Genomic DNA, 24,283 nt, shown 5'->3' on the forward strand with positions numbered 1-24,283 from the left:
TAGACACGTGCGAAAATAGAGTATTCGGTAGTGAAAAAATATATCACATCTATTTAAAAAATCAAAATAAAGAGGTCAAGATAACATTTACCTGAAAACGAAATTCGAACCCAGGATGTCAATGTGCAAGAACTCACAGGCCTCTAGAAATTCAATTTTTCCAAGAAGCGTGAAAAAAAAAATAAAATAAAAAATAAAATTTATCTTACAAAGGTGTGCTTTTTCTGAAACTTCACGATTGACAAATTTTTATTAATAGGCCTACCTAGAAATTTAAATTTGCATAAAGTTTATTTTTGAAGCACAACGCACCGAGTGTTTATGCCAGTGTTTGCAGGGCGGCTGCCGAAATTGTATTTGGAATAGAAAATTTTGCGAAACTAGATTCCATTGCAGATCTTGCCCTCTAAACGCAAATAGTTTATTGTTAAAATAATCTCTAAATATAATAATATAGTGAGCTAAATTTATCAAATTTTGCACTAATCTGCGATGACAAAACTAATGCATTGAATAAATATCAGTTAATGGGAAGTAAACCGGCTGTAAAAAATTGTCTGTTACTGAATTCTTGTTAAGTACGATAAACGGGTGCCTGTAAATGTAATCGTATTGAAGATCTACATACTTTTGCAAGACTGGAACTTTAATCTGTTTCCAGATTGCGCTAACACGACAAGTTCCAGTATTTTAAGGTTACATTTATTGAAAAACAACGATGGCAATGGGTAGATTTTAGATTTAGATTTAGATAGTAGCTGGGCTTCACTCATAGGTATAGCCCGGTTATAGACGAAATTGAAAGAAGAAAAAGGTGATGTAACAAGAAGTTAGAATGAAGGAGAAAAACAGAAGGATAGGATAGGTGGGAAAGTAGAACCATAGGGTCATGGGACCCACGGGCGCCCTGCATCGCATTTATTAATAAAATGACAAACAAAGTACAAAAATTGACAGAACTGTGAAACAAACAGAAATCATACAAAATTGAGTGGCGCGACAATAGGTAACCAAATTACAGAGTAAACAAGAAATACATATAGAAACAAACACATAAAACGTTCAGAATTACAATAGTTAGTTAATTGACGAATACAAAACGGTGTGGACGTGCGACAATTTGTAAACAGGAGTTACAAAATAACTGATATTACATAAAAATAAGACAGAGATAACATTTCGGGTTTACAGAACTACTAATAGTGACGAAACAGTCCTGTAAAACCAGCACGCAGGAACAATACATTAATTGGTGGTAAAGACATAAGACAGGAGCCTACTTGAAAATGGCTAGACAAATATATGGGAGAAAAGCTTGAGCACATAGCTGAACATACAGCAGCAGATACTGGCACGAGGAAAATGTATATAACAATAAGGAGGACACACAATAATTACATAGCTGGAAAACAGGCAATCATCAAGGTTTGCGCTTATGTAGTGGGCAAATAGTTGAACCTCTTTGCCATTTCTGCACGAACACGCTTTAGTGTTGGGCAGTCCTTGCTCATGCAGTTGTGGTTTTGCTGTGTCTGTTTTTGCTTCTTACAGTTTATACATGTTGGTGTATCTTTTCTCCTTTTGCACTCTTTATGTAGATGGTGACCACCACAGTGGCTGCAGGTACTCTCTTTCTCACTACATGTGCTGGCTTTATGTCCGAACGCTAAACACTTGAAACATCGTATGACTGGCAAAAAGTCATACACCGGGCATCTATTCCATAATATATTTACACGTTTCTCTCTTAGGAGAATATTTCTAATGTCGGCAGTTACTTCTATAATCCATGACTCTAATTCATTGCTTTTCTGTCTAACAGGAAATTTGATGTTGGCTCTTTCTTGGAATTCCTTCCTTGTGTAATGCACTTGTAAACATGTGTTCTGCTTGTAAATAATATTGGTTAGTTTTTCTCTGTCTATGTCCTTTGGGACAGAGGCAACTTTAATTAGTGGAGGTCTCTTTTCCGCGAGTCTTGCGCCTATCTCCTTAAGCTCTGAGATGGCAACATCAAGCTTGTTGGCATCATCTAGGCTCGTGCAATCTACCGCAATGCCGCCCTCGCCAATTTTTCTAATTCTCCGGACCCCAATTCCTAGTTTATGCGGTTTAATCTTTGATGTTAGAATTTCTTTTGTCTTCCCAGAAGGGATATTGTCCCCTTTGCCATAAACTAACACGGTGTGCTCAGATTGAGAATTGTGAGGTGGAGACTGAGTTGTAGGGATACCCTGTTTTAGGGCTTCACTATAAGTTGGGGAGGTATTCTCTCCCAATTTCTGGTTAGCAGTCTCGAGCTCATTACGAAGAATGTTTACTTCCTCTCTCACCTCAGTAACATAATCTATCATTTGCTCGCACTTCTCAGTTATTATCTTTTTAACGTACTTTCTAGTGGAGATAGACTGCATCTTATTCTCTAATTTAGTAGAAGTATTATTGTTATCTAGGGCAGTCACGGCTAGACTTATTACCTTTTCGAACCTCTCTATAACATACCGTAAATGCTCCTTTGTTTGTAATTTTCCGTTGGGGTTAGAGGCAAAGTACCCCTTAACCTCATCTACAGTTTGATGGGCCTCTTTGAGAAAAGTCTCTTTACCTTTGTCAAGGTTGACAGTCCCAGAATTGTTGCTCGAGGTTGCTGTAGTATTATTATTCTAATTTTCCCCCATGGTAACAGAATAAGATGGACAAAACTTGGAAACGCCGATTAGTTGAGAGGGAACGCCGTTCGGCTGACAACCACGTGGCGCGGAAAGTTATTTGTTCTTAAACGAAACTTTGATCGTTGATAACTTTTTTTACTCTTATAGACAGCAATACGAAAATTACACCGGCCGTAGATAATGGTAATTACTGTCGAATACCGTGGTTAAATTAAAACGATGGCACCCGAGGAGCCCGATGGGGCTCGCACAAAGTCAAAAAGTTCGAAGTCACGTAGCTAAAAAACTACGCGACGGATAAAAATAAGTGAGACACTTACTGAATCTACTCGTTATACGCTGTCGAATGATTATCACTTTTAACGCTGAACTGAAAATATCCAAAGATATCGCTGTCGGAACACGGAGCACAAAATCCACCATATACACGCAGTCGCGACTCGGCGCCCCCTCCAATTTAAATAAATAAGTAAATGGTTATGGCAACGCACTGGTGTCTGTCTACACAACCGGCGGGTGATCGCAGGATTAGTGATAAATTCTGGTCATCGTCTTTCGGCTCTGAGAGACTGGGTCGACGTCACAAGCCAGTCGCTGATTCACTTATGATTTCTTTACGTCTCATGAGATCATGTGGTCTCTCCAAACGCGATTTTTTACATACTGCGGAAGGAATTAATTGGACTCATATTGCAATCAAGGCATTTCCAACTGTTAAATATAATGAGGAATTATTTGTAAATATAAAAGGAATTCAATAATTTAACCAACGTTAGCAATTGTTTTCCAACTTAGTCAAATAGGCCATCTTCAGGCTGCAATTTTATCGGAACATCTTAACAGTTAAATTGTTCCAAAGTAAAATACAATAAAAAAATGACGATTTTTTAAATATTCGAATATAAAGCAAAAATAATTAGAAATTAATATAAATAATGAGTGACAGTAAAATGTAAAATAAATAACTCAGAAGTAAACAAAAATATGTAGTCAAAATGAAGTGATTTTGGTCTCTCGACAAACTTACATTTTAGAATGCGCTTAGACAGCCAACATGTGCATAATGAATTCTTTCTAATCCACATTATCTTGCGCACTATTTTGCAAAGCCAATTCTCCAAACTATTTTTTCTCCTTACTTTTACTAAACTTCAAATTAACAAGTTAATAATAAATATTTTTATTTGAAACTAAATTGTTTAAACGAATTTAATTTTACTTTATAAAGTAAAATGTTTACAAAATAAAATATTTCTAGCCACCAATTGAAGTGATAGATTCGCGACAGACGTTTTTTATATAATTGCATAAAGAATGTAAATATTGGGTGCTAGATGAACAGTTGAAACATAATATCAATATATACTCAAAAGTTTAGAAACGTTGATGTAACTTTACATGAATGATAATTTTAAACCTTAAACATTTGAAACAAAATTTCATTTCTTTGCGTGAATGTCATCACGCAAAATTGTTGCGTAATAACATTGAGAGGATCAATAAATTTAATGAATTTTGTTTTTATAGAAGTTGCAAATGTCATGCAACTAAACATCGAACTACAAAATTTAATTTAAAACGTTAACAAATTTTCACTTATTATAGATCCATAACGTGTAATTTCTTTAATTTATTATTCAGTTTCTGCAGTGTTCATTTCTTCTGTGCTTCGTCATAGAAAAAAAATTTTTCACAATTAATTTTTTTTTTCAAAATTTGAAAGTAAAATGGCTTTGGCTTGGATTGGAAGTTTGTATATAGTTAATCCGGATTGTCTGACAGTATGGTTGCTGCTCTCGGATTTCATTTATCTATTTCCGATTTGAAAAATACAGAAACACAGTCAGACAGTTTCTAATTTTTCTTTTTGATTTTCGAAACATAGTGCACTTTATATTCGTGCCAGAAGGTCAATATATTGACAAGGAGTCGTACGGACAAGTTTTATAACGTTCGAGGAAAGATGTGCAATAAAAGAAGCCTGAGCTAATTGCATAATGAAAACACGCTATGTCACGCATCTTCGCTTGTCAGCCAATTTTTCGTCAATAACAACGTAGCCATCCTTCTTCACCCATGTACTCTCCAGACATAATATTTCCTGTTCCAAAGTTGAAAACCACTCTGAAAAAAACGTCGTTTTTAAACAGTAGATGGGATTCAACAGAATTCGCAGAGATAGCTGTATTAAAAATATCTTGCGTATTAATTTTAGCATTCGAATATATAAGTATCCATGAAGTGGGTGTATAAATATAATTAAGATTATATAAAATACGCAAGTTCAATTAATAAAATTATAAGAAAATTAACATTACTAAAATTCCTTATCCATTAACTCTAGTCTTTTGAGTTTGTTCAGAGCATAAATGAATAAGTATATTAAACATCTATATCCATTAAAACTTTTATGGTTAGTGGATAAGTCCATTAAAACTTTTATGGTAAGTGGATAAGTCCATTAAAGTCTTTTAAAGTGAGTAAATATGATGTAATTAGATAATGACTAAGTAAAAGCGTTTTATCATTACGCTCAATGCTAAAGTAAGATAGGAAATTTATAAACATGAGCACGAATATACTTCATCATTTTCATGAAAGAACTGAAAGAGTAATAATAGTAATCATTGATATAATTTAACATGCCGTCGTCTTCAGATAATTCTTTCTGCTTGGCGTATATTTTATTCCCAATATTAAATTCTGCAAAATTATTCGGTCTTGACATCTGCATCCCTTGTCAGTGCATCAAACGGGAAACAAAAGGAAGAAGAGCGAACATTTTGTCATTTTTATATCATATTTATAATAGTTTAGTTGAAATATTTCTTTGGACTGTAGTATTTGTATGTTTTATAAGAATTCACGAACCCGATATCTACGCTTTACGAGTACTTCGTGTTTTTAATGACTATGCATTATCTGCTGCAGTAATAATATTTATTCTTATGGAGTATGTTGCTGGACAATTTACACTATTAAAGAAAAATAAACTCTCATTTCATTGTGTGAAAAGCAGTTATTATGAGGAACTGCAGAATATCCGCGCGCTGCATAAATATATATTAGTGGATTTCTTGATTATGATAGGAATATTTACTACGTTTCCCATCGTATCGTACTTTTCTTTATTTCTTGAAGTTAAAAGACAAAACGGAACGGATACAGAAGCATTCATTTGTTCCGTGTTACATACAGTATTGATGATTTATATTTCAGGTCAAATTTTCTTCTTATTTTTAATATTTAGAGTCACAATATTTCTGATTAGTAAAAGATTTATTAAGCTTTCTGAAGAGTTAACTCAACTGAAAATAAAAAGTTACACACTAAAGGAACAAGTTGAAGAGACATTTGAAAAACACATGGAAATTTGGGAATTATTCGAAGTTGTTAATGATAAATGGAAGATTTTTCTCCCATTTGCTTACACTCATTTGGTTTACATCATGTCTTTCATGTTGTATGCTGGATTGTTTGTAAAGATGGAGCTGTATTTAGGTATTTTCATCTCGTGTGTTTCTGTAGTTTCGTTGTCTGCATTTGTTGCAGTATGTTGGAAGTTGTCTGCTTTTACTTCGTTGGTTAGTATAAATTTTAAATATGAGAAAATTTTATATATTATTTTATAATAAGTTATACATTTGAAAATCTTAAATAGTCGAAATCAAACTATGATGTTGATTAACATGAAATATGCAGTTATACTGGTTATTTCAAATTATTATTACATTCTAAGCGTTTTTAATTGATTGGTAAAAAACAGAAAGCGGAAGTAAAGTTAAAACCCAGTTTCTTAGTTTTTATCTGTTCTAGTGAACAAAAATCATTTAAAATAGAATTTACCCATAAAGTCACAATACGTAGACATTACTTATGGTGATTCTATGTCTTAAAGAGTGGTATAACTAATCATTTAAGTATACTACACATATATTTACAATAATATTTTAGGAAATGAATATAGGAAAAGAGTAAAATATCGAAGTTTTATAGTAAACTATGTACCGCTGGAACTCGTACGAGAAGTAATAAAAATCTGGTACAAATCTATAACAGTCTAATAGAATATAAAAGAAATACACACTGTCATCTTATTATATACAATATATGTAGATCTCTTAAAGTAACAAGTGTAGTGTTTTTATAAATGTTGAATACATAAATATTGCTTAATATAGATCTATATTTAAAACATTTCTATATTACTGTGAGTATAGGTTAAGGTTTTCTACATTATTTTGATTATGTAAAAAATGTCATATAACTTGCTAAATAAGTATAAATTTGTAAAACAATATAGGAAATGTTATAATTTCTTTTTTCATTTTGTTTGCGACAAATATAATTAAATAGCACGTCTTTTCATGATTTCGCTATAATTTACATTGCTAATTTTTAAGTTTTTGATTTTAACATTACATATTTATATATTCAGATGTACGACAATTTTATTTCTATCGAAAAAGTGTTTTCTGCAGACTTATCACTATTATTCAAGTTGAAGGTACGTTTATTTTTATACATTTTGGATTTTTAACTTTGTTTAGAAAGAAGGTTCTGCCTAAGGATTCACAATTAAGTTGTTATACTTAAGCATAATTATTATATATGCAAAAATCTGAGATTATAAAGTTACAACATAAATTAAACCTACTGAAAAATTTTCGTAAATAAATTAAATTTAAACGAAAAACCTTTCAGATGTAAAAGATTATGAGAGTATGGATAACAGTCTAATTTTTTCCTGTGTTTCTATGGTAAAAATAAGCTTGGTGCGTTTAAACAGTACTAACAGAACTTTTGTTTCTTACATTTTTCTGTGAATCGCTAAGCTCATCTTTAGCAAAGGTAAACTAAGGAAAAACATTTGACTGTCATCCAAATTGTGATGAGTTTTCCACCACTAAGTATTTGAATTATGATGATACAAGTTGTTCATCTTTAGATACTCAATTTTATGAAAAGATATGGAAGAAACCCATTAGGAATTACGATCGGAGGCTTCTTTTACGTAAAAAGAAATTTTGTAATTAGAGTAAGTAATATATTAAAATATCATTGTGAATTCTGACACATATATTAATATTGTTTTACTTATTAGGTGATTAGCGGACTATACTCGACATTGTCTTCGTTGATTCAAGTTAGTGGTGTGATGCATAAAGAAAAATTATGTAATGCAGATTTTAACAGGAAAAATGTGTTTAACCGTACTTTGAAATAAAAAAAAAACTATGAAATGTTTTTCCCTTGAAAACGTAACATATTCTACCTGAATATCTGTAACGTTATTGTCTACAATTGTATAATTCAGCAGCAAAATATTGAGTCTTTGCTTATCTTTTCAACAAGTAACGAAGATGTAGTCACTATTTAAAAAATAGCAGCACCTGTAAAACTATTTCTAAAATTTATAACTCTAAAATGTAAACATATCCCGAATAGGTATAGAAATTATAACTTTTTATTTTCAATTATTACATTTGCAAGTTCTATTTGAAGTTTTCAAAGCACAATCTATACAAAAACCGTCAGACACTTGGGTGGCAATATAACGATTATCATCCGCCCACAGTTTATTGCAAGAACACTTTACAAACAAAAAAATACTGAAACAGATTATATTATTAAACTGTGGGAAGTAGCTGAAGTTACTGAAAAACAGTGTATCATCTGGTTAAACAGATACAATAATGAAAAGATGTTGGAATCATTAGGTGCAAGACGAAATGCATAAACGTCAACACAACCACTAGAAAGAATTATCAAGTGACAAGTTAAGCACAAAATGATCTCACAATTTATCCCAATAACTTTTGCTTCGTGCTAGTAAAAATTATTATCACTTTTGTAGTTGGCAATTCTGTAATTTCTTTATGGAAAATGAATTGTTGTCATTTTCTATAATTAAGAATTCTGCAGAAATCTGCAGAATTCTTAAAAATAACAGATACAGAACGAAACAGATACAGAAGCATTCATTTGTTCCGTGTTACATACAGTATTGATGATTTATTTTGCAGGTCAAATTAGTTTTACAAAAAATGACTTTTACCTTTTTCTCAAAGTAATTCTTCGAAAACTAAGGAGGGTAGGGATGGGTTTTATAAATAGAAAAAAGTTATCTCTCTTCTATTTTCTGGAATCAGAGACGAGCCGCCATTTTGGAAACAGGTAACAGTAACCTAAAAAAGTGAAACAACTTTCTTAAATTCGCCGTAATATTCTTTGGAAGAAAACATGCTTTTCCGAAAAACGATTTTAAATTAACCCGCCCTTTCAATTTACTTCTTCTGCAATGTAATTCTATTGTTTGATAACCAGTTTATTTTTCAAAAAAAAAAAACGAACTGCATTTTGAGAACAGAACAAACTTTTCTGAAATTTAAATTAAATTTTTTGATATCGAAATAACTCTTCCATAAATCAAATTTAACTGCTCTTGAAATTGTTCTCTATTTATTTATTATTAGATATTGTGTTTCTGTAATCTGAACTACTAGTTTTCTAAAACTAGAATTAATTTTTTTGAATTAAGTTGATTTTTTTGAATGATTTAATGTTTTATGAAAATCGGATTTCATTGTATTCAGTGGGTTAGTAATGAATTTTTGCAGATGATTATGTTAAAAAGTTTGACAACGAGTCGCTTGACTTCCAGGCAAAATTTGTTGGCTTTATATGGTATGACATTTTGTTTAAAAGACGATATATTTTTATTTATTATACTATGAAAAAAGTTCATTCTCATAGTAGGGATGGGTTTTATAAAACATTTTAAATGCTGATAACCAGTAAAATTGTCATTAAGTCTGACCGATATATACGAGCCGCATTAAATTTCCACCCTTTTGATTTTTAACCATTACAATTTAACACTGTCAATCTTCGTAATAAGAAACCTCCCTGCGAAATTTCGGAAGTATTCAACAAAAAGCACAAGTTATTAAGATTTAATTAAATGAATAAAATTTTGCTCCCCATACAGAAACCAACACATTCTCTAAAATCCATATATACAGAAAAACAATTTGTTAATTATTTTCATTTTTTCATGTTTCAATGTTCCCTGAATACAAAAATAGAAAGGGTTATTCTTTTGACCGATCCCCATACATTACCTCTGTTATATCTTAACAGCAGTTTTTCATAATTACTGTAGTTTCATTTATATTTTTCAGTTATTTTCACCAAATAATAGTCCTCCCGAAATAATGCTAAACAGATTTTTTAGCGTGACTATAAGCTATTTATTTTACTAAATCTGTCCTCTTTTCCAATGCGTGGCACATCAAGCAGTAAATTTAATAAACAGAAATTACACTAATGAAGTATAAGTCAATAGAAGAACCCGGTTAATTAAAAATATTGAACAAAATTAAAGTTGTTTACATCTAGTCTCTTAATCACCAGAATAGTACAAGTGAAGGTACTGTACAGTTATAATGATCCATCAGTTCATATTTTATCTCATGTCACAGGATAGAAATTATCGTACTAATTTGGATTTATTTCATAAACCATAAATATAAAGGAACATATAATGGATAGGGTAAAAATTTAGAATACAGGCTAAAACAAACTTGTTATTTTAAAACATTATTTATTAATTTACAATTTAAGTTTTGATTGTTAACATTTAGGAGTTTTCATATTGTTAATGGTCAAACTAGCTCTTTTTTTACAACATTATTTCTCAGTTCAAAATGTGGTATAAATACATTGCAAAATATACACCAATTTAGCGATATACAGCACTAATTTGTGCAATTTAAAATCCTCTCAAGTATAAAGTAATCATGGTTCTATGAAGACGTAAAACTTCCACTTGTAATTTTGTATTAACAGATATAAAAGAGCCATGACATAGAAGCAATGAAAATAGTGGCTTGCTTTCATCAAAGGTTAGGAACCCCTTATAATGCTTTTTAATAGGAACTGTTCCTGTAATGTTTTATTTTTCTGTAATGTTACAGAGGAATAAAACATGGGACCAGTATGACGTACTAAGACGTCTGTTAATATGCTAACTTTAATTATGTTCTACTATAATTTGCTGGTATATATACAATTAAATGGCAAAATGTTTTTCTAAAAGAAAATTAATAATTTCTCATTTTATCATTATTTTTCATCGTTTTCTGTTAAACAGTTTTATATAAAATACTGTGTGCAAGACGTTTATAGATACTATTATTTGAATTGTAATTAATAACCACTACTTTTACATCAATATTTTTAATCTCTGCTGTTGCAGGTAGTCAATTTTTCATATATGAACTCTACGTTTCTACACAACTATAAACGTTCTTGTTTATGGTGTAGTTAATAGAACACGTGTATATTTAAAATTTGTTAGGATTTTTCCACAAACACATTCACCCTAAAACTTGCCAATTAATCTACACCGAACAAAAGTTTATTTTCTCTTGTGTTCAAACGACAAATATAATTATTATTAGTTATTTTATATTATTCTTGCTGTGAGGTTTTTTAGAAACGATTTACGTTTGGTGAGTATTGGAAATAAACATGTACAGGATTACATGATTAGTTCGTCAAAACAAACGTACTTTCGAATGTCGACATAGAAAACGTCGATACGCTTGGTCGTAAACAATAAGAATTATCTACTCAACGTATAACAAGGAACAAAGTAGGAATTCCAATGACAAAGTTCTTGTTTTATGTGTGATCGAATTTGATATTAAACAAAGCATCTGTTAATTAAAATTATCAAAGTAAGTTAGAAATTTTATTGCTTTTTGTTATTAAGCTGTCCACAATTGTTAAGTATAACAAACAAAAATTCGGACTGGATTAATTAAGACCGAATAAGTCATTGACAAATTAGAATAGCTACTGAGTGTGTGGGTGGAAAAACGAGGTGATTATAAAGCGGACAGTAAAGAGAATCGCCTCGTTTAAAAAAAAAATATTTTGTGACAGACTTATTTAACTGTATTATCGAGGGAAATAATTGTTTAAATTTTATTCAGTTTATGAATAAATTTAAACACGGTTTAAAGTAGTTAATAAATAGTTATTATATATTATATTAAATTATTACACTACTCTATTGTATAAATAATTAAGATCACATCTGTTTTTCTTGTATGCGATCCAGTATTACGTAAGATTGGTTAAACTGATTTGTACTTAAATTTGTGTACTTGTTCAAAATAATCCTGAAAAGAATATAGATTACTTTCGAATTCACGCGATTCTGTTCGAGTGTCATGTCAAAGGTATGAATTTATTTCAGGCTAGAGAGTGTATTTTGAGGTTATATTCATTTAATCGAAACAGTATACGAATCTTACAGTTTGTTTCTTACACCTGAATTTCTTAGAAATCTTTCGCAATATCCATGAGAATGGAACACCAGGGTGATATTTTGGCCTAATAGTTTAATTCTAAGGTACTATTTAACAGGAAAATTTGTATTAAAAACATTCTGTGAAAAGAATTAAATCGTACTGACATATACCTTTTCATATATATTATTTCAGGACATTTGTAGTGTAAACGTTCCTAAAGTTCTAGCCAAACCTTTGTTGTTTTAAACGGATTAGTTTATCATTCTTTACTTCCAATCATGGATAAATTGTTTTATGTACGCGTATTACTGTTAGCGTAAAATAAATTAATTAAAATAGATATACGCGATTTTCTCGCATATAAGAACATGATCATATACGTGAAAATTTCGCGTTGTACTTCGCTTATAATAGCATGCTTTTATATGTGTACAAATACAATAGATTCCATATTATTATGTATAAATATAAGTTTGTGAACTGTTTCTAGTGTAAAAGTTTTAAACTTCATATTGTAATTTTTATACACAGGAGAAAGTAAGATGCTTCTTCACTTGAAACTCTTGAGTGTAGTAATTTTATATGGAAATTTGGAAGACGAAACTTGTAAGTAAAATTGACTTCTGAATTATTTTTTTAATTTGATTTCGAAAATATATTCACATTTATAACATTTTAGCAACGTTTATAGGACAATGTTTATACACTTAGCCTATGTATCTCTAAGTATACAAAAAAGTTCTTGTATAAACTACTAAATACAATAAAAAAACTTCGATTTCTGTTACTCTCCTTATCTTTTTATTATTATTGTTATTTTTTTTTAAATTTTACAATTCCAGATAACAGATGAGTCCCACATTAAACAATGATATTGGAACACCTAAACAATACTATTTTGCAACTACGCAAAATAATAGTCGTTAGACTAAACTATGTATATAATTATTTCTATATTGTTAAAATGGTAAATTAAATTTTAATATAACTTAGAAATAGAAAAGAAAGTAAATCTTCCCTACTTCTGTCTTCTTCGATCATCAGCAACAGAACAGTTTTCAAATTGTGTTCCAATACTGTTAGCCGTTTTAATTGTCATTAACATTTTCTGTTGTTAATTGTTGTCTTATCGTCAATAAACGTTTTAATTGTTTTGTATTATATTGCAGAGGTGTATCATCTAACAAATGGTTTTTTACTCGAAGAAGAACGGTTTTTTTTTTGTGGAGAATGAACACAATAGTAAAAAAGAAGACATACTTTCTTCGATATTTTGATATTTTTTAACTTGAAATGTTTATGTTTAGTTCTTTCAGATTAGTCTATAGATCAGTCTATTATAATGAGTGTACTGTACCTTTAATTACAACAAGAGTCTTACTTTATTCAATTTGTTATATACTTATAGCTATTTATAAGACGTCGAGTAGTAGCTTTTTTATCGACAGGATCTATGCAAAATTATTGTTGCATGCAGCAACAAAGATTTCCTTAGTCGTCAGATTCGATACTAATTTAATACGTCAATAATTTTCTATTATTCTAAAAGTGGTTTCATTTGGACTGCAAAATATTATTCGTTTAGAGTTTAATAGCAATATTTGTATTAGGCTATTGCCAATTTTATAGACAGTGAAACAAGGCATTTGCCTAGAACACGATAATACAAACAAGTTCTTGTTTCAATTTGTGATTTAATTATATAACTAAAAAAAAACATGTAAAATAATGCACCTGCATATTTTTAAAATTCATCTTGTTTTCAATTGGATACATATATTGTTATCTGTGCAATATTTTTAATAAGTGGACACTCTGTTTTTACCAATTCGACGTTTCTTTCTTCTGTTGCATTCTGTTTGTGTACCTCTGTATGTATTATTGTAAATGTTATATTTTCCAGGGGAATTATCAAGCAAGTTTATTCAAAAGAATTATATTGTAGACTTTCGCTACAACTGGTTTATATATAATAAAATATTTCTGAAGTTCGTGTACGAGAATAACAATCAAAGTTTTGTGCTGGGTGGAGAAATTGAAAATTCTACATTTGTTCGAGTAGAAGAGACTTACGTTAAGATAGTAAGTGATAATTATTTTTACTCTAGATATGTTTAAATTTTTGAAAAAGATTAGATTGAACCGGGTAAAGGAAATGTTATTTCTCTTTTCCTCGCAAAAGTGACAAAATGTGTCGCTTTTTTAACGGAATAATTTATTTTATAGATTTTGTAATTATTTAATAAAATTATCCATTCTCTCCTGAATCTCACACAAGTTATCGGAGGGTACTATAATATTTTAGTAGTTAGCAAATGTATAAAATTTTATGTATAGTTTTAATTCTAAGATTTATCATATCATAGTACTTCATTTAAGATCCAATGAATACAAAGTCGTAATTTCTGTATTAAATTTCATTGTGAAATATTAAAATTTACGAATTTAACAATGATTTGATACGTAATTCAAGCATCTAACGCTCATTTATTTGAAAAGTGTAACGACAGTGACATGACAAGCTGCAGTATGTATTCTACAAGAACAGATTATAAAGTCGAAAAATTAAAAGGAAAAGAAGTGAAAATATTCAAAATGCCTGTAAGTAGAATAAATTTTATACGACATAAAAATTATATTGAATGTTAGAAGTAATAACACTTAAAGTTCAGAGTAAACTCAGTTAATTAAAACCCATGCTCATACTATTATTTCAACTCTAAACTCTACTGTTTCTTTTTTTATGGTTTTTCCAAAACTTGTTTAATTCATATAGTGAAGTACTGTAAGTACTCTTCTTTATTATTATTACGATAACGTAATATAAATTGAGGCACGAACTTGCATTACCTGTACGTACTGTACCACTGCACAACACTTAACCCAAAAACCAATATATATTATCATAAAACTTATTAAGTTGTACACAAGCAGTAAAATTTCAGGCATGTGTGCTGTGAATTATGATTGTGTAACTGGCAATATCACATGCAAAAATAGTTTCAGACACTAAATACTTGCATTTACAGCGCATATGCTTCAACATTTGCTGGTAATTTATGAGATGATAACACTTATTGTTATATTTTAATTATTTTTTTCAACGACGATTATTGTACTCACTTTACAACATGGCAAATAACCTCTATTACATTAGACCAAACTAATTGCAGCCATGTTTAAAATGGAATCGAAAGAGCATCTAGAGATGTACAGCGCACTAACATATGTGGTTCCGTTTGTAAACGTGCAAAATTTGACAACAATGAACAGTTAAATTGTGCGGCTATAATTGATCTTTTATAATACTTTTGACGTGCAGTATGATGCTGTTGAAAGACAGTATCAAACTGTATCTAATACATCCAAATTTGCAACATATTTATGTCAAACCATGCTTTCGTTCACATAGATTAACCTGCCATTTTCCTGTTACTTGGCCACCAGTTTTTTCAAAAAATTTCATTTCCATATCCCGAAACATATACAAAATTTAGTAAACAGCGCTGAATAGCGATAATTTAGTTATTATCACCCAGTGCACATAATATAAATTTAGGAGTGTACATTAGTGAATTAATAAAAATGAATTTTTATTTTAATACAGGATGTGTACAAAAATATAAATAATAACGCACAATTGGACGAATATGTCAATCTGCTATGCCAATGTTTAAAAATAAGGTTTGTTACTTAATTTTGGCATCTATACATGTTATTTATTTATTTAGTAATAAGTTACTTTCAGGTATATACAAGTTTTCGACTTGGATTACTCTGATATTTCGATAGTACCTACAATAGCCATGTTCTGGGAACATTACGTTTCTTATTCTTCTCCTATATTTGACATATCAACTTATTTTGTCATCAGAGCAGCAAGACCAACTGATAAGTTCATTTCCTTGATCAAGCCTTTTTCCTTAAATGTAACTTTTTAACTATATTATACTATTTACAAAATCTTAGTTAATATTTATAACAATTACATACCTGGAATTTCCTCACATGTAACAATGAAAAATATGTGAATACCATAATAATTAATTGTTTTATGTTAGAAACTTCCAGTTTTGTTTCGGTCTGCTGAAAAGTTTCATTTAAGCTTACATAACACACATATAAGTTTTTAACACTTAATTTAGTTTACCCGTCATTTTATAAAACACCATATGAGGAAGAGAAAAGACAAGAAGAGGTCGGCACTTCGAGGCTCTCTTTTCCATACTAACCTGTTCGAAGCAAATTTCACCGAGACACCAACTTTTCCATATCACGTTTACATTAAACATCTCATTCCAGGTCGTTCTAGTTCTTGTCTTTCTTACTTCTTCTACTGACATACCCAGGACTATTCGTACTGGAGTTGTTTATAGTTGAACCTCAATCGATTATCCCTGAAGTTTTCTTATATTTCTATGATACCCAAGCTTTCACTAATGTAACTATTCCTCATCTTATGTTTCCTTGTTAAACTACTTATTCACCTCGGCATCCGCATTTCTGCACATGCATTCTCTGTACCTGCATTAGAGCTTATTGCACATACGATAATATAATTTACGTGAATCTACTCGCGTAGGGTACCAGTATTGTGACAGAGATATAATCACGTGCTTATACGTGGCTGAACACGCTTGGAAATGCAGACAACTAGAGTTATTGCTGAGTAAGTGGTATCTAAAGACATAAAAGTCAAAAAAATAATCAATAAAAATTTGGAGCAGCTAATTAACATCAAGTTGCAAAAACCTGACAGAAACGTAGCTATTGTTAAAAGTAATGTATGAAGATGATGTGGAAAAGTGATAAAATTGTTAGTGGCATAAGAGCTTTAAGAGAGACATGTGATGGACGACACCAAAAGTAAACAGCCAAAGACAGATGTAGAAGAATAAGGCATTTGTTTAGTTACACAAACGATTGTTTGCGATTAATAACAGGAGCATTGGTAGATTTTATAGATTATAAGAGATTTAAACATCAGAAAACTTTTTAATTTTAATCTTAAAAGATTACAACGGCTTAATGTTGCAAGTGATTTTTTGGGGAAGAAATACAGACGTTTAAAAGATTATTTGGGTGAGGAGATATAGTGTTTTGATGCTTCCGGTACTATTCACAAAAAGTAATAAAGCAGGCAAGAAGAAATATAGTTTAGCAAAACCGGAAATACACTAATGCCACACTCGCTGTTCAAGACTGTGCTTGAGGGTTTTTTTAAAGTAGGAACTGTATAGACCAGTACGAAATAATTGAACATGGAGAATGGACAACAAAATATGTAATATTACAAAAAAATTACAAAAGTATTTTTTCGGTAAACAAGATAAACTGAACCCTGAAAAGTGGATCATCCATTACGACAACGCTGAATATTATTGTTGGCTTAATGTTCGCGACTATCTGGATATGAAATCAATTTACAGATTGCATCATACATCGTTTCTATCCATTTTATCGCGTTATAATTTCTGGCTTCTCCGAAAATGAAAATGTTTTCAAACTTCAGATAAAACAAAGATTTTCAGTCAATTTTGATATACTGCTTCACGTTAGAAAAAACTGAATGGTGTTCCATAAAAGTTTCAGGTATGTTTCCAGCGATGACCACGGAATTTTATTAAATACCTGGCTGAGAAAGGAAATAAATTCAAAGGTGACAATAGTCGCTAACACACAGATGAATTCTGAGAATTACACTATGCACTTTCATTGTCATTTCTACCCTTGAAATGTACTGTACACACTTTATACGTGTTAAAGTGATAAAATTTATATATTTTATTATATTATTTAGTGTGAAATATACATAAATGTTTCCTCATTAATTGTTATATTTATATCTCACACTTAAAATATATGCTTTTGTATATTATTTTTGTTATGAAAAGTTCTATACTCATAATGTCTTTTTTCATAAGGAATAAAACTAGAATTATGTTCTATTTTACAGATATGGATATGCGTTTCCATCACAACTGTGTTATTTGTTTATATTATATATGCTGTGTTGAAAAGAGAAGCTCAGATTTTTGACAAGGAGCATCCAAAGTTTTCAACTCTTTGCTGGATGTTAATGAGAAATGCTTTTCGTCAAGGTGGGAAAACAGATCTTTAGAACATATTTAATAAAAATAAGTAAAATATACTTTCATACACTTTCCAATACGTTACAAATGCAGTTGATTGCACTAAAACATTTCCCTATAAATATTTTTGTATCTTCAATTAATGGCCACGACGGTACAAAATTTGTACAAATTCCGCTGAAGTGATGGGAAAAAGAACTTTGCTAAACAAAATTTACTTTGAAATTGTACCAATACGAAAAATATGTCTCGATAGAAAGTAGAAAAACCATGTGCAATAGCAAAAAAATTATAAAAAAAACAAGATTAGAAAAACTGAAGTTTCAATTTTCTATTTTTGACATCACAGCAAGTCACCCATCATTTATTTAAGATAATGAAATGTCAATGAAGTTGTAGTTGAGTGTAAAAGGAATTTCTTATTAGAAAAGTTGAGGCGCACGTCTTCAGCGCAAAACATGAATTGCGCCGCCATCTGTCAGTTCTAAACGGTCGACAAGAGCGATTGCTTTGTCTAGAATGGCGAGAAGACGATCGGCTTAAAGTTCTTCATATTTTCGAGATTGTGGTTAAACTTATGACGTATTTTATTAGAACAATGATTATTTAAAGATGTATGAATAATATTGTAAAGAAACAGACGATTTTAATCCAGAAATTATTTAATTATTCAATTTTTTTGCAAGCGTTGTGAAGTAGCTATAGAATTTACATATATTTGTCTTCATAATAGTTTATTTTAAGGTAGGTTTGTTCTTTCGCTGCATCTTCTGTTATCAATAGCGTAATACGTTCGTAAATTTTGTAAAAATTAATTTCCCATGCTTCAGCAACGATTTTTACTTAGAGTTTAAACGTAGACTTTGTACTTTTGCTTACCGTACAGGTTTAACTTTTGTACTTGCATCTCAACCTCTCTATTGTTTTAGGTCAGAACGTCGATGCAATACATCTGGGGAAATGTTCCACATGTTAGTTTTCGTGTTTGTTGATGACAGAAAAGGAACGCTTCCTCGATGGGCATTGGCTGTGAGGTAAATCGATATGGAAAATCACCTAGTACAAAATGATGTGTTCGCGGTGGCTATGCAATTATAAAAACAACGACTGAATACTCTTTTTTTCAGGAAATGATCCTGAAACAGCTGTTGCATTGATCTTGCAATATGACCCACCCAGCTCAATCTTGCATAAAACAATTCTTGTATAAGAATTTTGTTTGCAGTTTGCACGCTTTAATGTAAAATACTCGCAACTAACAGGAGGAATGTGATGAATGATATTGCTGGTTTTTAAGGACATACTTGTAACACTATCTCTTATATTTCGTTGCTGCTCGAAAAACATAATTTACCTGACATATTTTTCTTGTCAGCACATTTTCGAAATAACATTTTTAAAGCAATTTTTCTCCCCATGCCGTGGAAAATAAATATTTGTATTGTCATGGTATCACTTTCGTTCAACATTTAAGCACTTCATGCAAAAATAATTTTACCACCTTGTAAAAATCAATCTTAGGTTTATCAAAAACAAATTGATCTTGTTAAATATGAGATGCAGTTCAACCTGCATGTAATCACTGATGATAGGGTTAAGGAATGACGTAGACAAAATTGGTCAGAAACACTTTGTAACCAGAATCTTCATAAACAGAAACATTGCTTTATCGAACACGTCTAACGAAAGAGGCATAAAATAAGTCAATTTGCAACACACTGTATTTCAAAATATTATGTTTGTACCTGTTAAAGAATCAGGTGTCAGTTTAATAAAATAGCCAATAGAACATCGACTTGAAAAAAAAAGAAAAATTGTGAATTAAAAAGAAAATAATCACCTATTTATATTAGGTCCGTATTTATCGACCGCGTGTTTTTAGGCCACAACACTAATCCCTATTTAGCAATTATGTACTACACATACATAAATATCACTCGTGGAAAACATAATTAAAAGTTTTTGTTTCGTTTTTTTCTTGCAGATACGGAAATTAATCACATCATTCTCCGCACATTTCGAATTCTAATTGGATGTTGGATCCTGGCAGTATTTGTCCTTACTTCAGCATATACGGGAGTTTTGCCTTCGTACTTAATTTATCCAGGAAGTGAAAAAATTCCAAAAAATTTTGTGGAATTGGCACAATCGGTAAAAGATGGAAACTATAACGTTAGCATGACTTTTTGCTCTGACGAAGAAGCAATTTTTTTAATTACAGGGGTATGTAAATTATTATTTATGTAATTCTGTATTCAATGTATAACTGAGAATCATTTACATAATTTATATATATCGTCTTTTCGCGTTTTATGCGTTTTATATGTTATAATTTCAATAATATAATTCAATATTAACTGTTTTTTTTACATTTCATGTCTTTAAACCATTTTCTATTTTACTCCATTATATTGAATATTAAATTGAAACTATATTTAACTTTAAAATCTGTACATTAACTTAAATTTTACACTAGTATTTTACTTACGAATTTATCAGAGTTTTTACTGAAAACTTAGAATTATGTTATGTTTCGCAATTTTTCTTTAATGAATTTAAATTTAAATTATATACAATCGAGTTTATATAGTTAATCAGTGAATAACAATTTTTTTGTATTGATTTGTGTGTTTTAACTGTACAGGGTATCCCAAAAGTTTCCATACATACAAAGATGAAATGTAAATTTATTTACAAAACATCAAAATGTCGGGATTAAGATTTATATCAGTGTATTGCCGGAGTAAGGCTACGGAACACATGGGTGATCTGCCAATGAGGTAACTTCAAGCAGGGCTTCCTATGTGGAAACTAGATTCTGTTTAGGTGTTAGAGACATGAAGAAAACTCAGAACATTGCGTGATAATTGGTCAGGCACGAACAAATGACCAACTATTAGCGTTCAATGGTTTTCTTTAATCGCCCATTGGTGTGCTTGATTTGTCTCATTGTATGGATTTTAAGACACCCTGTGTTCTCAAATAGTCTTCTAATCTCTGTAAAGTTTAGAATTTTTTTGTTTTTCACTCGTGTAATACAGTTTTATTTCTTAATTTATTAATATTTCTTTATTTATTCTCATTTTACTTCTTATTTTAGAATTTTTAGCAATTCTATACTGTCTTTATGTAAAATCAAAGTTTTTTATTTCTTTCCAACGCCTTGTAGGAAATCAGATTTATTTGCTTTATCTGATTTTTAAGAACCAAACTATGTTCAGTAAATAAATCTTCATTAATTTAAATCTATTATAATAATCAAGTTTTTTTTAACCGGAATTATTTCCGTAGCTGTTTTCTTAATTTTTGTGATCTTCGCAAGATATTTTACCGTGCTATATTTCAAATTTTGTTTTAATCCTTTTTAATCCTTGAAGTATTTATCATTATAACAATCTTCGACCCACTTTTATTGTTTCTGTAAATACGTGAGCATTAAATTTCGATCTCCATTGTAATGTTCAATAATAACAATCAGAAATTTCATATTAGTTTCATTAATAAAAATTGTTTATACATCTACAATTTGTTACTGATTTAAAAAGTTTTGTTTCTCTTTTCTACAATGTTTACCTCGTATGACTTGTACTATTAACGCTGGCAGCATCAGTATGACTTGAAATGTTATTCCATTAAAAATTTATTTACATTTCGACTGATGAATATCGCTGAGGAAATGTGTACATTAACAATAATAACTATGAATATTGTGACTTTGTAATGCAAATATATCAGTTGATGTTCATGAAACAACAATATATACTCAATATTTTAAATTGTTACTTGATATATTGCATTTCATAAATGAAATAATTTATTAAATTTACTGATAAAATCTAATTGTATAATTTTTTACTATTAGCGGAAATTGCCTGCTATACTTCAGATATTTTCAAAAAATATTGAAGAAAATCCAAACAATAGGGTGATATTAGGTAAAGGCAATGAACTGCAGAAGGTTCTTGATGGAACAGATGCCTTACTTGCAACGAAATTAAGGATTGACCCTTTAACAATGAAGTTTCGTAAAGAGAATTTCTACGTTTCACCAGATTCTTTGTTCACTAATTTTCGGTTCCTGCAGATAAACAAGCTTCGACTTTACCAACAAAGAGAAGTGTTTGAGATGTAAGTAAATGCAACCGATATATTCTAATGTAATTTTTCTAATTGCTTTTACACAATTTTAAGGATAAATATCTTACATCAAAGTGGATTATCATTGAAACTGCAACAAGATATTATAGAAGAAGATCGAAGATATTACGAATTTAATTTTTATGATGACAAGGGAGATGAAGAATCTCTGAAAGTGGAAGATCTTAAAGGACCATTGATTTTGTTAATATTAGGATATATTCTTTCTTTTTTGGTATTTATTGGAGAAATTTTCATTGGGAAGTTTAAGAAAAAAGTAATACTTACAATTATTTAATATTTGTTTACATAATTTAAACAGTTTAATAACTTACATTTCACACAAACTATTCAATGGCTTCACTACTATAGAGATTATATCTGAACACATTAATAATGCTTATGTATTCTTTGCAATTCAGAATAGAAATTTCCCACGTTTACTTCTTGTACACATTTTTATACTCTTTATCTCTATATTGAAATTCTGTACATATCACGCACTAGAATCTTTTACATTTTATTACACAGACCCCTATATATATATATATTCTATTATTATTTGTTTAGTGTTTCACTTTGAAAATTTAATTCCTCGCTGCATAATTACTAAACCATGACAAAATCATTTATATTAAACAATTTCCAATTGAATGCAACTAATGACTGACATAAATATATCAATTATTTGTTGCATTCAATTGGAAATTGTTAAAAATGAGTGACATATAATAGAAAAGTTTTGACATTGTTCAAGTCATATTAACATAAATTTCTAAATGATAAAATCCGTAGCTGATGTTTTATTTAAAGTAAATGTTGTGCTTAAGCATTGTTATATTTATGATTAATTTGTAAACCGGCTTAATAATTGTAGATCACTTTATCACAGACATGCAATGACTTTAATGTTTCAACAATCAGAGTAGTACAGTGTTGCCTTAAATTATATATGTTATGGACAAAGTGATTAATCGGGCATTATTCATAATGCCCAGTCATTATGAATAATGACCAAAAAGGGCGCGCAGTGTGATAAATATTGATTAATTTATCAAATTGATCGGTCATTATGAATACTGCTATCACCTAGTCCGGCAAAGTGATAATAATAAGTTGAAGAGTGATCATCGGACATACGCTAGCCAATCGGCACTCTGAATTGCCGATTGTATCGCATTGAGTGCGTATCGCGTTTAGTACCGAATTTAAAATTGTGCGACATTAATTAATTTGATTAAAAAACTACTTATTTCATTTAAAAATATTCAATTTTGTGCATAATTTCAAAATATTTAAAAAAAACATGTAATCTTTTAAAACATATACGATTAACTATATTAATTGAATGGTATAATTTTACTTGTGTGCACCATCATGGCAGCGGTCGCAACTGTTTGTGCTTCCGACGGATTCTTCTCGGAGGGGAGCTGCCGGCAGGCCGCCGATTGTTTAACGTCTCTAGATATTGATACATACTGGTTATTGATACGTGTGTTCAAGAACTACTGTGAATAAATAACTAATGACGTTCGACAATCGGCGGCCTGCCGGCGGCTCCTCTCCGAGAGGAATCTGTCGGGAGCATAAACAGTCGCGACCGCCACCGAATTCGGTACTAAACGCAATACGCACGCGCAACTCACATATGAGTGCTGATTGGCTAGCGCATTTTAGATGATCACTTCTCAACGTATTATTATCACTTTGCTCGACTAGATGATAGCAGTATTCATAATGACCGGACAATTTGATAAGTTATTGAAATTTATTACAATGCCCGATTTTGTTAGTCATTATTCATAATGACCAAGCATTATGAATAATGCCTGTATTAGTCACCTTGTCCATAACTTATATATTCAATATTTCACTGCTTTTCAGAATTTTTAGGAATTTAACAAAATATTCTTGGCTTTCCCAAAGTATAGATAATAAAACAGAAATGTAAAATTTGGAAAGTAAGGATATAAAATTAAGAACATAAACATAAATGAAATCATGTAAAACTTTTATTTTGTTGTCAAATAGTAATTCGAATACTTAACCGAATTTTTCT

At 30.3% G+C, this 24,283-nt stretch overlaps 1 protein-coding gene and 1 long non-coding RNA gene across 2 annotated transcripts; both read left to right on the top strand.

Moving 5' to 3' along the window:
• Positions 1-7,111: 7,111 nt before the first annotated feature.
• Positions 7,112-7,867, top strand: LOC136984520 (uncharacterized). The gene is made up of 3 exons (XR_010882202.1): positions 7,112-7,179; positions 7,621-7,710; positions 7,777-7,867. It is a non-coding gene; the product is annotated as an uncharacterized lncRNA (long non-coding RNA).
• A 6,642-nt stretch (positions 7,868-14,509) lies between these two features.
• Positions 14,510-22,522, top strand: LOC136984504 (glutamate receptor ionotropic, kainate 1-like). The gene is made up of 7 exons (XM_067281505.1): positions 14,510-14,596; positions 15,603-15,679; positions 15,744-15,924; positions 17,952-18,096; positions 20,072-20,310; positions 21,950-22,215; positions 22,279-22,522. The coding sequence occupies exons 1-7, from the start codon at positions 14,510-14,512 to the stop codon at positions 22,520-22,522; spliced, it is 1,239 nt and encodes a 412-aa protein (XP_067137606.1).
• The last annotated feature ends 1,761 nt before the right edge of the window (positions 22,523-24,283 follow it).

The sequence above is a fragment of the Centruroides vittatus genome, unplaced genomic scaffold (genome assembly GCF_030686945.1).
Source record: "Centruroides vittatus isolate TY-2023 unplaced genomic scaffold, ASM3068694v2 contig_921, whole genome shotgun sequence".
Taxonomy (NCBI): Eukaryota; Metazoa; Arthropoda; class Arachnida; order Scorpiones; family Buthidae; genus Centruroides; species Centruroides vittatus.